Source organism: Bufo bufo, chromosome 9 (genome assembly GCF_905171765.1).
Source record: "Bufo bufo chromosome 9, aBufBuf1.1, whole genome shotgun sequence".
Lineage (NCBI taxonomy): Eukaryota > Metazoa > Chordata > Amphibia > Anura > Bufonidae > Bufo > Bufo bufo.
Genome location: NC_053397.1, coordinates 34,816,234 through 34,829,890, shown reverse-complemented (window position 1 = coordinate 34,829,890; position 13,657 = coordinate 34,816,234). Strand labels below are relative to the sequence as shown.

At 41.8% G+C, this 13,657-nt stretch overlaps 1 protein-coding gene across 4 annotated transcripts in view; it reads left to right on the top strand.

The window, feature by feature from the left end:
• The window catches only part of FLNB (filamin B), a 216,715-nt gene that overhangs the window by 164,413 nt on the left and 38,645 nt on the right, over window positions 1-13,657 (top strand). For 2 of the 4 annotated variants that reach the window (XM_040406834.1, XM_040406832.1), the window contains exons 24-27: window positions 769-929; window positions 3,410-3,577; window positions 5,888-5,980; window positions 13,267-13,390. In XM_040406834.1, the coding sequence (XP_040262768.1) occupies window positions 769-929; window positions 3,410-3,577; window positions 5,888-5,980; window positions 13,267-13,390 (546 nt within the window). The remainder of the gene's footprint in view (window positions 1-768; window positions 930-3,409; window positions 3,578-5,887; window positions 5,981-13,266; window positions 13,391-13,657) is intronic. The other 2 variants (XM_040406836.1, XM_040406835.1) reach the window with 1 other exon arrangement.

The window sequence follows — 13,657 nt, the reverse complement described above, 5'->3', positions numbered from 1 at the left end:
TCTGGACAGGCAGGTTGCCAAGGCCAGTGAGTATTGTGCATGGGTACTTACAAAAAAGACCTGTACACATTAGTGGCTTGGTATCAGATGATTGTCTAGTTTGCAGGTGTCTCCATGCAGGTGTCAAGCAAGAAAGTTTTCCTAGACAACCCCTTTTAAAGGGGTTGTCCACTGTTTTTACTATTGTTGGCTTTACCTCAGGATGGGCCATCAATATCTGATTGGCAGGAATCCGACAACCCACCCCCCCCGCTGATCAGCCATATTGTAGTAGCTCCAGCATCGTCCATTGTGTAGTGGATGGAGTTGGTTACTGCAGCCCTGTTTCCATTGAAGTGAGGGGTAGGAGCACTGCAGTAACCATTTCAGTCCACTGCACAACAGACAGAGCTGTGTAGTTCCTGTGCTAGGGGTGTGGGGTGTCAGACCCCCACTGATCAGATATCGCTAGGCTAACCTGGATAGGCTATTAATAGTAAAGGAGTGGGCATCCCCTTTAAGGTCTATTGATGAAGCTGAGTAATTAAGCAAGAGCAAGAGATATTTTATTTATGTAGTTACTTGCATATTCCTGTTTTTGGTCTGTATTACATTCATTAATCCAATTACATAATTGTAAAACAATGTAATATTTGTCATGATACTCTTCTTCTAATGGAGCAATAGGCCATTAAACTCTGCATGAACCTGGTGGTTGACGCTGGGTCCAGAATTAAATATGGAGGTTAACCGATCGTTTAGTAATGACACGCTCGATGTCTGTTGCAGAGGCGCTGGAATTGGTGGTCTCGGAATAACAGTCGAGGGTCCCTCAGAATCCAAAATGTCTTGTAAGGACAATAAGGATGGAAGCTGCAGTGTAGAATATATTCCTTATGCTCCTGGAGACTACGACGTTAATATCACCTATGACGGGGAACATATTCCAGGTACTGTGACATCTGCCCTTTGCTTTATTTGGCTTAGTCTTTCTTGTTAATAATTGTTTCCATGTATAAATTACGACCATTGCTTCATAAATCTAATAAACAGCACTTTCTGTGGTCTGTGCTACTCTCACATTTTATGGGATACATGTATTTATTACCGTAATTTTGTATCCAGCCTGTTCCATTAGTACATGGACCGGTGACAGCATGAGCTAGCATCATGTCCTGTCTGTGGTTTTCCTCTCACTGTGTAATTATGTCTTACCAGTTTTATAGTAATTCAAAAGGGATGCATTAGTGGCGTGGAAGGGGTTACAATAACACTGTGTCTTAATAGAAAACTACTCTCCAGAGTATGTCTGCCTCATCCCTGGGTTTTAGCTACATATGACAGCCTTTAAAGGGTATGTACACATTTTGGGGGCAATTTTTTTTTTTTTTTTTTTATTATTGCATTGTGATTATTTTGAGTAAAAAATATTTTTTTCAGTTGGTCTTTATTAAAAATGTTTAGTCCCTTTCTCCGTATAGCCTTGAGATTCTCTAGTAGCAGACTCTGTATTTTTCCGTCAGGCAGCTCAGCTGACGACTCCTTATCTCTGACCTCCTAAACATTCATTACAGCTCTATTCTTAGATTACTAATAAAAGTATGGCTTAAATAATTGTTTATGACCTTTTAGTAATTTACAGAAAAGTTTTATTAGAGGACCATCTGAAAGTAAAAGTATAATTCACACAGCGAGAGAGTAAAGCCTTCATGACAAAACGGGTGAATATTTATAATAAAGACCAATTAAAAAAATGATTAGAATGAGTAAAATGCAATCATAAAAAAATGCCTCTGAAGGTGTACATAGACTTTAAAGCCAATGTCCACCTTTAGCATCATATCACTTTTAGGACCGCAACAATCTTTAATGACTAATTTGATAATATATATTTATAGAAGGAGGAGCTTTTGCTTTTAAGTTACAGAGCTCTAAGTCCCCTGTCTAGGTAACTTTGAGTTAAAAGGAGTCTGTTGGCAGTTTTGACCATACTAAACTGCTAACAGCACTAAGTAGGGCCTGGGGAGAGCAGAACAACTTCCTTTTGTGGAGCTTTTATTATCAGGAGTAGTGAGTATATGAAGTTTTATTCTGCCAGATTCTGTTCCTGTCCAGGAGGTGGATCTGCAATGGGTGCCTCCCCCTAGGGCCCTCTATAATGCTACCCAGGTGTAGGAATACCGAGTGGTATAGTGTGGCCTAAAATGTCTCTTTATGTGTGTAACGGTGCTCCTACCTGGATACTGCTGGACCCCAGGCTTTGGCTCCGAAGCAATAAATAGGGGGAATAATTGAGGGATAAAAGAATAACTGGAGTCCAGACCTTGAGATTTAGTTCAATGGCAACTTTACTTTGCATAAACGTTCTCCAAAACAGTTTACAGGCTTTGTCTTGTTTCCAGCAGGCTTTAGCATGAAACTGGAAGGCAAACTCCACTCTGCTATATCTGTTTCTCTCTGACTCTGCTGTACTGACAGGCTGGCTGTATAACTGTTGTGCTTATTCTGTATGCTGCACTTCACTTTGTAGTCTGACTCTAGGTTATGCCAGGGAACTTTCCTACTGGCTCTTGAGGCTTCAAGCTTTGGCCTCCATGGCCAGCAGAGCTTAGGGTGCTCTGTCTGGCGTGGGCACGTCTAGCAGAGATGTGCCCCTCCCTGCACACCCTTCCCCTAGCTGGGGGTAAACTAGACTGACTAGGACTTCTGCCCCACCCTTCCTGCAAGAAGTAGGACTCGCCCACCTCTCTCCAGAGGGGGAGGGGTGTTCGAATGGAATGGAAGGTTCCATTCTATCTAAGTATAGCTCTGCCGGGTTTGCTGCCACCTGCTGGTGAACCAGGCACATTACATGAACAGTTACATAACATTAGAAATGCACAGTGTGGAGGACCTCGAATAAATGCATAAGATGACATGAGGTTAGACCAATAAAGACAGTAGCAAGGTGCAGAAGTGGTAACACCACTCTGGGGTGTTACAGATCTTCACTTTAGAGTGCTCTCTGCATTGAGCTGCTTCACAATTCTTCCTCTCTGCTCGGATTGACCCCCTTTAACATCCAACCAGGAGACCATTACAGCTGTCATTCAGAGCAGAGGAGAGCGGCTTTGAAGAAGCTCAATGCAGAGAGCATGGAGAAGCATCACCTCCAGGGCACCTGCAGGACCAGAACCTTGCAGAATAAGAGTTAATATTCACACTACTCCTGATTATGAAATACACTAAATGTATGCACCTGCCTTGTGCCGTCAGCATTTTAGCAAGGTCCAAATTACTGACGGACTCCTTTTAAATATAAAAAAATGTCTCTCTGGAACAAGCTATGGGTTGAGGTATGTTGCTACTGAGGTCTGCTTGCTGTGAGAGAGAATGTGGTAGATGGGATATGAATTCTCCCTTCTGAGGCTCCATCTCTTCCATGTTGCAGGTAGTCCATTCAAGGTTCCTGTAAAAGATATCGTAGACCCCAGCAAAGTGAAAGTATCTGGCATCGGACTTGGAAATGCTGTACGGGCTAAAATTCCACAGCAGTTTACAGTAGACGCCAGCAAAGCTGGAATTGCCCCTCTTAGTGTTGAAGTAACTGGACCAAGAGGTAAGAGATATTTTTACTATTACATGCTCTGTTATAAAGCTTATTTTTTTAGTAGCCTATTCTGCCTTAATTTGTATATGGGTACCATTTCACTTTTTGGGAGGCCATTTTTCATAGCATCAAACGTTCAAAGACCTTCATATTTTCGAGAATTTATCATCTTCTTTTACTTAAAGCGTATTCAGTTATAAAACAACTTTTCCTAATTGAGTAGTGCTGGTTAATATAAGGAACTTTGTAATATATTTTATTAAAGAGAAATAATTCTGTCTGCTTTTATCGGGCTGCTTTGCTCTTTCCTACTTTTAACATTGACATCTATCGAGAGAGTTGGGGATGGGCTGCTGGATGAGAGGCACACAAACTGCAGTTTCTTAGCTCTGCTACACTTAGCACTTTGGACTCTACTATATCTAGTAAGATAAGGCTCTACCACTGTTCAGAGTGAGGTAATAAATCACCTCCTCTCTCCATAGACCTTTTATGTGTGAGGCTGGACACCGAGAAAGAGTGCTAATAGATATAAGAGGCTGAATTAAGGGAAGAAGGAAGAAAGCAGCCTGAGAAGCCTAGGAGGAAGCATAATTCTTTAATAAGATATATTACACAGTTTCTTATATTCACCTGTACATATTATAACTGGAGGTACACTTTAACTTTTGTACATTATTTCCTGCATTAGACTTGCATAAGACACATCTATACACTGTGCGACTCAAGCTGCTTCCTTATATCCAACTGTGTAATATCCTGCTTCCCCGGCATATTAATTGTTGTATACTGTACTCTGCATAGGCTTAAAGGCAATGGATACCTTTCCAACTAAATGTTGGCAACTTGTCTGTGCCTCTTAAGAAATGAAGGGACTCTGCAAAAAGTTTTTTTTTTTTTCTACAGCTCCTCCGCAGACAATACATCTCCATGGTCACAGACTACAAACAAGCGCTGTATAGTCTAATCTTGCAGTCATACATGCTTTCATTTGTCCTGTACATTATGCTAATGTCTGTTTGGTAAATTAGCAAAAAGTTAACGGCAATTAGAAGGGAATATGACTGCAGAATAAGGCCACTGTGCCCGTGTTGCGGACCACAAACCGCAGGTCAGCACTGGCACCATCCGTGTGAACTCCGCATGGGTCCCCAATCCTCAAGATACGGCGAAAGGTAGGACATGTCCTATCTCTTCTGATGCAGAGGCATGGAAGCGTTTTCACATGTTTCTGTGGGCTTCCTCTCCGCAAAAGATAGGACATGTGTTATCTTTCGCTTTATCTTGCGGATTGCGGACCCATTGAAGTCAATGGGACCACACCGCAATGCAGAGTTTGCACGGCCAGTGCCCGTGTTTTGCAAACCCACAGTTTGTTGACCACAGTGGTAACATGGTCGTGTGAATGGGGTCTAAGACCGTACAATATTTGTTGCCACCATGGAGGCGCATAAGTCCGTATAGGAGCTGTAGAAACTAAACAGTAATAAATGTTTAATTATGTTATATTGCAAAGTTACTCCCCTTCTCACTTCAGATGCATTGGGACAATAAAAATTGCAAGTCTTTTTTTTTTTTTTTTTCCAGCATATACAGCATCCTATGCCCCATTTCTGGCCTGTGACAAGTGCAGTAGTGTATGGCTACGTTCATATCTGTGGTAAAGGTAATCTGGTAGTCTGTTCCGGCAAAGGAACAGACTACCGGAGTTACCGGATCTGGCATAGCTGGATACAGCCGGACACCACTAGATCCCAATTGACTGCAATGGGATCTACCGGCTTGCCAGCTTTCGTCCAGACAAATACTGCTGCGACATTTGGCTGACAGAAGGCTGGCATTTATACCAGAAAGCCGCCAGATTCCATTATAGTCACTAGGGATCCAATGGTGTGCGGTGGTATCTGGCTATGGAGGATATGGTAGCTCGGGTAGTAAGTTCCTATGTCAGAACAGATTACCTTTTACCGCAGATGTGAACCTGCCCTAAACTGATGATTATGAAATGAAGCTGAGTTAATAATTTTTCAAATTTATCCAATTCATAATATTATTCCATGTATTTTTTTGGGAGTTGGGGTTCTGCTTCAGAATTCTCCGCTCTCTAGCACCCCCACCGCTAATGGACATGAAAGCTACTGTAACCCAACAATAAGTTTGATGTCCATCAATCTGTTGAATGGCCCAGAGAGAGTAGATGATCTTCCGTTATCGTTGTTGTTTCTTGGGTCTTTGGCTCTGGATTCTTGCTTGTCCTTGCCCATTATAAGTACTAACCTTGTTCTAATAGGTGGCGATAATAACAGTATTTATTTCTAGTTGATGAGCCAGACTCCTTAATGAAACGGAGCCCCCTGAGAGCCCTCTCAGATTTCTTTAAAGGTGATTTCAAGCAAGATGCAAACGAGCCAGGTTTGGACTTTTGTCATCTGCTCCAGGAATGAGTGGAATATTAATCCATGCTGATTTTTGGTCTGTCTCTGACTATCCCTCATTAGACTCACAATGATTATGGTTTTGTGTCACTTTAAATCTTCCAATATTCACTGGTGGAGAATATGGTTTACCATCAATTAAGAGGTGCGTTCCCAGGTCTGTAACTGGCTATTAACAATATCTATTGCCTATTGGTTTTGTAGGATAAGACTGGAGGTTGAAACTTATCCCAATCATCTTTTTCTTGTTTCTGGAAACAGTGCCACCCTTGTCCATGGGCAATACACTATGTACTATTACTGCTCCGCTCCAATTGCTTGAATGGGGCTTCACTACAATATCAGCCGGAGGCCAGACACAGAGTGGCGCTCTTCCTGGAAAATAAGCTTACTTTTTAATTTTTTATTTTAAATTTTTTTAATTTAAAACCTTCATGAATGAGAAAGGTTATCCCACCAGATGTCACCCATGAGGGTTATAGCCAGCCATAAACATGGGCCGGGTGCCACCCGAATGAGCCAAATGAATTCCTACCATCATCTACTTTTCCAGACTCCATCCAAAAAACTCTCTCTCAGTTGGTGCATATAGGTAGAGGGCAGTAAGCCCCCGCCAGACAGTGGCTTATCTTCCGAGGAATCAAAAGATTGGGTGTGTTGGAATCCATTGTGTTTTTGAGGCCCTCATATGTAGTATGGGTTTGGCCAGCCTTGGTTTATGCATATAGCCAAGGTGTCCTTCCATAATGGATTTAAAAAAAAAGAATTTGGGCAGATATAAATCCCCTGCCCCAGGACTTCCATTGATGATTATTGGCTTATCAGTCAACTGTATAGGGAACGTCCGTTGATGGTGTTTGCAAGACTGCACACATTTTACCCTGAATTACCGTGGCCCTGAAACACTGATTTTGGTTGAGCAGTTTGTACAGGTGATTTAACCCTTACCTGTCATAACATAGTTTTGCCAGAGAGAGCGATATTATAGGCCAGGCAATGCCACTCTGGATTTCTTGGAAAGATTGAAATTCATTTTCCTAAGCCTGTCTGATGCCAGCAGATGCAAGATATGCAAATATTCATACCAGTAAGCCATCACTTTCTGGGTAACTACCCTTTAACAGAGATGAGCAAAGAAACTTTGCTTGGCTGCCTGAGAGGCCTTGGTTGGGGTAAGTCAATGTTCCTCTGGCTTTCTGGGAAAATATATGAAAATTAGCACATCTTGCATATGCTGGGATCGGATAGGCTTAGGAAAATTAATTAGAATCTTTCCCAGTAACCCATATGGGCATTGCCTGGCCTACAATACTCCAAACATGTACTACACGTACTAGGCGCCCTCCATAATGAGAAAAAGTACCTCCTATATATATATTGCAAAGAAGACCACCGTAACATACTAGTCTCTCTCTCTCTCTCTCTCTCTCTCATTCGTCTGAAACGAATCACAAAAAAATTGGATTTGTTAGAATCCAAAATTTTGGGGAATTTCGTAACAAATTCTAAGCCAGTATAATTGATGTGCTCATCCTTACTAAATTGTAATAACATTTTAATACAGTAATCTTTGAGGTCCATACAATCTGGGTATAGGTTGTCCAGGGCTAGAACTTTGCAGGTGCTTCCTTTGTATTATTTGGGGTATCCTCCAGGCTATACCATATTATATGATGGTATATAGTTCATCCAACTCTGAAGCTAAGATGTGTACAAGTCTCTTTGACTGTTTTACCCGATCCGTATCAGTAGTCACTACTCTGGTTATGGAAACGTAGCTCGTGTTACAGACCCCGTGGGAACGCACCTGAGATGCAGCAGGCTATCCTGTTGAATGGTGTCGGCTGACAAGTACTATGCAGATGATTGCTGGACTGAACATGGAACAATCGGGTCCTTGTGCACAGGATTTAACAAGAGTACAAGATTGGGAAGTCAAAAGAAACTTCCGACATCACTGGGGAGTATGGATGGAGTGCTGTGGAACGTAGCGTAGATCTGCTGTGGGAGCCTTTGTGGATCCTCCCTGTGTTAGGTCACTTTATATGAGCAGATTAAAGGTACATCCACATGCGGAAAATCTGCAGCAAAGCAGAGGGTAAAATCAGCAGCAAAATCAACAAATATTCTACGAAATCAAAACCAAATATCGTTGAGTTTGCTGGTGTATTGTTGGTACAATGCAAAGGTTGAAATCCGCCATGTAAATTGTCATGCGTTGGATTTACAATTTTGCACTGCATGTTAATCTACATGTACATTCTTTTGCGGAAACTGTGCGCCGCCTGTGGATGAAACGTAAAAATCTCATACGCCTTGCTGCTAGTGTAAACGCTGTGGATTTTATGAATGCAGAGCTGCTCGCAATATCCACAGCATACAGTATATGCCACAAGTGGCGGTCCCTTAATACGGGAAGCATGACTTAGTAACTTAGTTTGAAATGCAGTTCCACATGTCATCTAGTCCTGGCCTAACTTAAAGGGGCATTTTGGTTAAGTTATTCACAAGATAAGGCATAACAATTAGATCAGTGGGGATCCTTCTGTGGGGACCCTGTACCCTGTGGGGCCCCCCGCCATGAATCTGGTACCGGTCATGCGTGCGCGGAGCTGCTCTATTCATTTCTTTAGGAGTTCCAGAGACAGTAGATAGCCCCTTTAAGTTCCTATGAGACAAGTCCGCAGTGCGCATTACATTCCTCTGTAAAACCACAACCACATCAAAACCACATTGCAGTTTTTCCCATGCAGTTTCAGCTGCACCTCGTGTGAACATACTGCAATGGAAACTTGTCTTACAAGCCAAGAATTTAGAGATGGGCATATTGTCTAACCATGGAGCATGCCGCTGGGGTACAATTGTCTGTACAGCGACGCTGAATGGAATTAAAACCTTTAATAGACGCGGCAAGAGGCTCCGTGTGGCCGTTCTCCCCTCCAGTCCAACTATGAACACAGAATGCCCTGAGGTATGGACACACATGGTGACCACAGAGCAGAGTAGTACTGGCCAGCAAGCGGCACAGTTTTTAAATGATTGTTACCGTAATTTCTGCACATTTTGTTTTAGATAAAATTGCTGTATACCTGGGGAAAAAAAATTTGCATTTGAAAAACGCATAGTTTTGTAGTGAAACCGCATGTTTGTCCAGTGTCTGTACCCGAAGGCTGAGTTCATATGTTGCGGTAAATAAAACATTGGCATTTTATTGGATCTCTGGTGGACTGGTAGCGTGTTGCGTGGCAGAATTCCACATGACAATCACACACATTATACTGCAAACGGCCACAGTTTTGTGGTGTGGTTTTTGACAGACCAGTTTTACAGGTAAACCGGTGAAAGAGTAATTAACTTAAATTCAAGGGTTTTAGTTTTTTTTTTAAATGTCCAAAATGCCTTAAAAATGATTTGTCTAATATACCTTATTTATTGATTATGACTTTTTACTAAAGAAATTTCCACCTAAAGCCCTGATTTCCAGCTCGCTTTAAATGAACTATTCTGGCACATCGCTGACTTCTCTGTGGTGTACGGAGTACGGACTCTGCAGTATATCAATGGGACCACTGCGAACGGAGTAAGGGAAGGAAAACGCATTGCTGCTCCTGCCTGTGCCGCCTGAGGTTTACTAAATCCTGGCATAGCACATGGGTACCCTGTAACCACGTGCTATGCCAGGATTAGCTGAGTGGAGCGGGCTCCTGCCTGTGCCTGCTATGCTAAACTTAAGAGTCCTGCATGTAAGCTGTTAGCTTAGCAAAGTAGGCACAGGCAGGAGCCAGCTCTGCTCCGCTAATCCTGGCATAGCACATGGTGACAGAGTGCCCATGTGCTATGCCAGCATTTAGCCAACCTCAGGGGGCACAGACAGGAGCAGCATTTGTGTGCTCCCGTCTGTACTCCATTCGCTGTGGCCCCACTGATGAAATGCAGAGTCCGTACTCTGTACACCGCGGTGAATTTAAAGCGTGCTTGAAATCAGGGCTTTAGGTGGAAATTTCTTTACTAAAAAGTCAACATCAATTAAAGCATATTAGAAAAATTATTTATAGCGAATTTGGGACTTTTGAAAAAAACTTGAATGGAAGTTTATTAACTCTTTTTAAGTTTTTCCCATGTAAACACAGTAACGATGAAAGGGTCACTCACATCAGAAAGTAATGGGGTTTTTTTTAGAATTTTTGGCAGTTTTCGTTTAAGTAGTATTATGTCATGGAAAACTAAATATAAAATATTGTCCTTTTGTAGTAGTCAGCACAGAGAGGTAAAACTCCTATATTGATGGGTATCCCATTGTCCGTTTACTACTGCTGTAAGGGAAAGATGTTATCTGTAGGGTAATCCTCATGATAATAGTTGGCGTAGAATTGAGACAACCATATGGCAGCTCTGTTCTCTTGATAGTCCTAGATAAAGATACCCACAGGAGAGCATTGCCTTCATCAGTGTAATGTGTGGTGTTCTAATTGAGTCACTTATCACCCTTCCCTCTCTGGTCGCAGTGATGGCCTGACATGGTCTGTGAAAATGCAGAGAATTGGAATTGTGCTGGCGCAGCTCACTCAGTGGAGCCCAAGGTGTGGGTTACCATAATTAAATTTTGGATGGTCTAAAGCTACATGTTTTGGGATGGGACCAGTCTCTTCTTCAGACAATACTTGTGTGCTGCCTGAAGAAAGAACTGGTCTAGTCCCAAAATCCCTAGTTTTGACAGTCACTAAAACGTCTTCATTACGGTAACCCACGCCACTGTGTTAGCAGCAGAAGTTCAATTCTTCCTACAGGGCCCCCACTAATCATCTGTTTGAGAAGGCCTGAGGCTCCTGTGAGAACTATGGCCTTCTCATTGCTTACCTTAGGCCAGTGATGTCGCGACCATTGGTCTTGTGGCCTGGGCACAGCTCAGCCCCATTCAAGACCTCCACCGATCAGATGCTGATGACCTATCCAGAGGATAAGTCATCAGTCACAAATAGCTGGACAACAACTTTAAAGAGCCAGGACAAGAAGTAGAATATACGGAGTGGTGTAAAAAAATTACATCCAGGAGACCATCTCTACAGTTTATGTAAAAAAAAAAAAATAATACATTGAATGCTCGTATATAGGAGAAGATAAATTGATGGATGTGTGCACACGTGTAAACCCAGCTTAATGGGGGATTAGAAAATAGGTGTTCTTGATTAGACAGACTCCTTTAATGACTTCTTGTGCTGATGATTCCTTGTAAAATGCAAAAAGACTTACTTCATGCCTGTGAGTAGGTGGATCAGTGTAGAGAGTGAACCACCGAACGTTGTATAGCCGTGGACATTGGATATTATTAGGCATCTGTTCACACATGTCTGTAAACTAGTATGTGACGTGTTTAGGGAGTATACTATAAAAAACTGCTCTGTATTTGGAATTCTAGTGGTCACACAGAGTACCCTGCACATTGATCAGTACTGTCCAACCTCATATATACAGTGTCCTGTGAATGTGTGTGTATATACAGTGTGTGTGTGTATGTATATGTGTGTATATATATATATATATATATATATATAATTTTTATTTTTTTTTTGTTAAAAGTGCATGCTGTAACCTTGTCCGGTCTTGGTGTTGGCTTCTTTTCTATGGGAGTGCTTCTCGGATAGCGTGCTGCTGCTGCTGCTTTTACAATCATTCATTACTTGGTTTTGGGCTTTATGGCTTCTGTTTCCACTAATGACTCTGATCTTTTGAAGATCTTAATACATCTGAAATGTAAATACTAATAATACCGGAGGCTGCGATGTCTGGGGTTATTTTTATTTTTTAAGGTGTCCCCCCCCTCGCCCCTTTCGGTATTATTAATATTATGCTCTCTTTATATGATATTATAAAAACAAAGACTGTGCAGTTCTGCATGAACTGTGCTCTCCTCTCTCTCTCTTTGTATTTACAGATGTAGCAGAGCTGAATTTGCCATTTCGAGGCTACGTGGTTTATACATTACTTCAGATGACACACCTGTGCCAAATGGCAAATTTGGTTCTATGACATCTGTAATGTTTAAATGTATTCCCATTTCCAAACCTTTTCTGGAAAAAGAAAAACCTTTTCAATCATTTTTAATTAACCCTAGAAATATTTCTTGTTTATAAAGATTTGTCATAATGTAGATCTACCTTCATAAGCATCTGATTTTATGATGCTTATAGTAGCCATGGCTTATTGTGTTTATAGCACCGTGGCTGACTACCTCTCTGAATTGGAAAGTGTAGTTGTCACCCACCGAAACCAGTTACAATCCATGTTGTCTACCATTGTTTGCAAAGTACATGGAAAAAAAATATGTTTCTAGAAAAGGTTGGAAAATACATTAATTTTTCAAGAAATCTCCTGGAGCAAAATATCTGATGAAGGTACAAAAGTCAAGTCTATGCTTTACTATAAAGGTACGGTCCCTTTTAGCAACAGCCGCAGCTGAAAAACCATGGCCATGCGAAGTTGCCAACAGACCTGCCAGGATTGTGAATTTTCAGAAAGAGCCCTGGCAAATTTGGCTTGTCCTGGCCCAAAAAAAATGTGCGGGACTTATGTAAACTAGTAGCCAGAAGTGAGCAGTCCCAGGGTTTGGTATGCCCAGGGACGAGGCGGGTAAGTATGCCTACATGCGGTAAGCAGTTTTCAAATTGATAGTCAACTGGCATACAGTTTCGCAGGAAATCCTATAGTTTTGCCAACAAAAGTGCATACTTCCGGGTAAAACAGTGGTATTTCCAGCAAAATCGGGCAGCCATTAACTGTTTCAGTGTAGATAGGTGTGGTTTTTCGGCCGCATGCTGTGAACTATCTTGAACTTTTACCCCAAGTATGGATGAAAGAACTTGAGCACATGTAGTGCCTGAATTTCCTCATTTCCCTTAACCCAGTGATGCTAACCTTTTGCTGTGATTCCTGTGGGCTTTGGTTGAGTAACACAGGTCTAAACTTTTGAGGGCTAGAATTATACCATAGAGTATTAGACATTCAGGGCACTACACAAGCTCAATTCGTTCAGTCATATCCATCAAAGACCATAGAACCTGCTCAAAAATATCAAGTATCATTTAGAAGTTGGAATATCTGTAGCAAGCGACAATGCAAAAATATCTTGGTGCTGGTTTCACCAGTATAATCTGCAGTGGCCTCATCATTGATATCTGTGTATGACTTTGCAGGGGTCGCTTACTGCAAACCTCTGACTGATTGTGGAGTTATATTGAAATATTTAGAGCTTCTCTTAATTCCTAGGGGTTGTTGAGCCGGTGGAGATAACAGATAATGGAGATGGGACACACACTGTGGCCTATACGCCAAGTGTCGAAGGGCCCTACACTGTTTCTGTCCAGTATGCAGATGAAGAGATTCCTCGTAGGTAAGTGTTGGTGAAGATAGCTAAAATTTAATGACTGTTAGTTCAGTATTGGCACCATAATGCTTTGCTGCAGCGGCCATTTTGAAACCGTAAGTGCAGACGTATTAGTGATCCCCTTTTTAGTAGCTTCTTGGTATATTGTCACTTTGTCATTGATTTTAAAAAAAAAGACACTTTACAATCAGTTTCTGAGAACCCGATTCACAGGAGACACCCAGCATGGCTGCCACCAAAAATCAGTAAATTAACTCTGTAAGGAGATAAAGC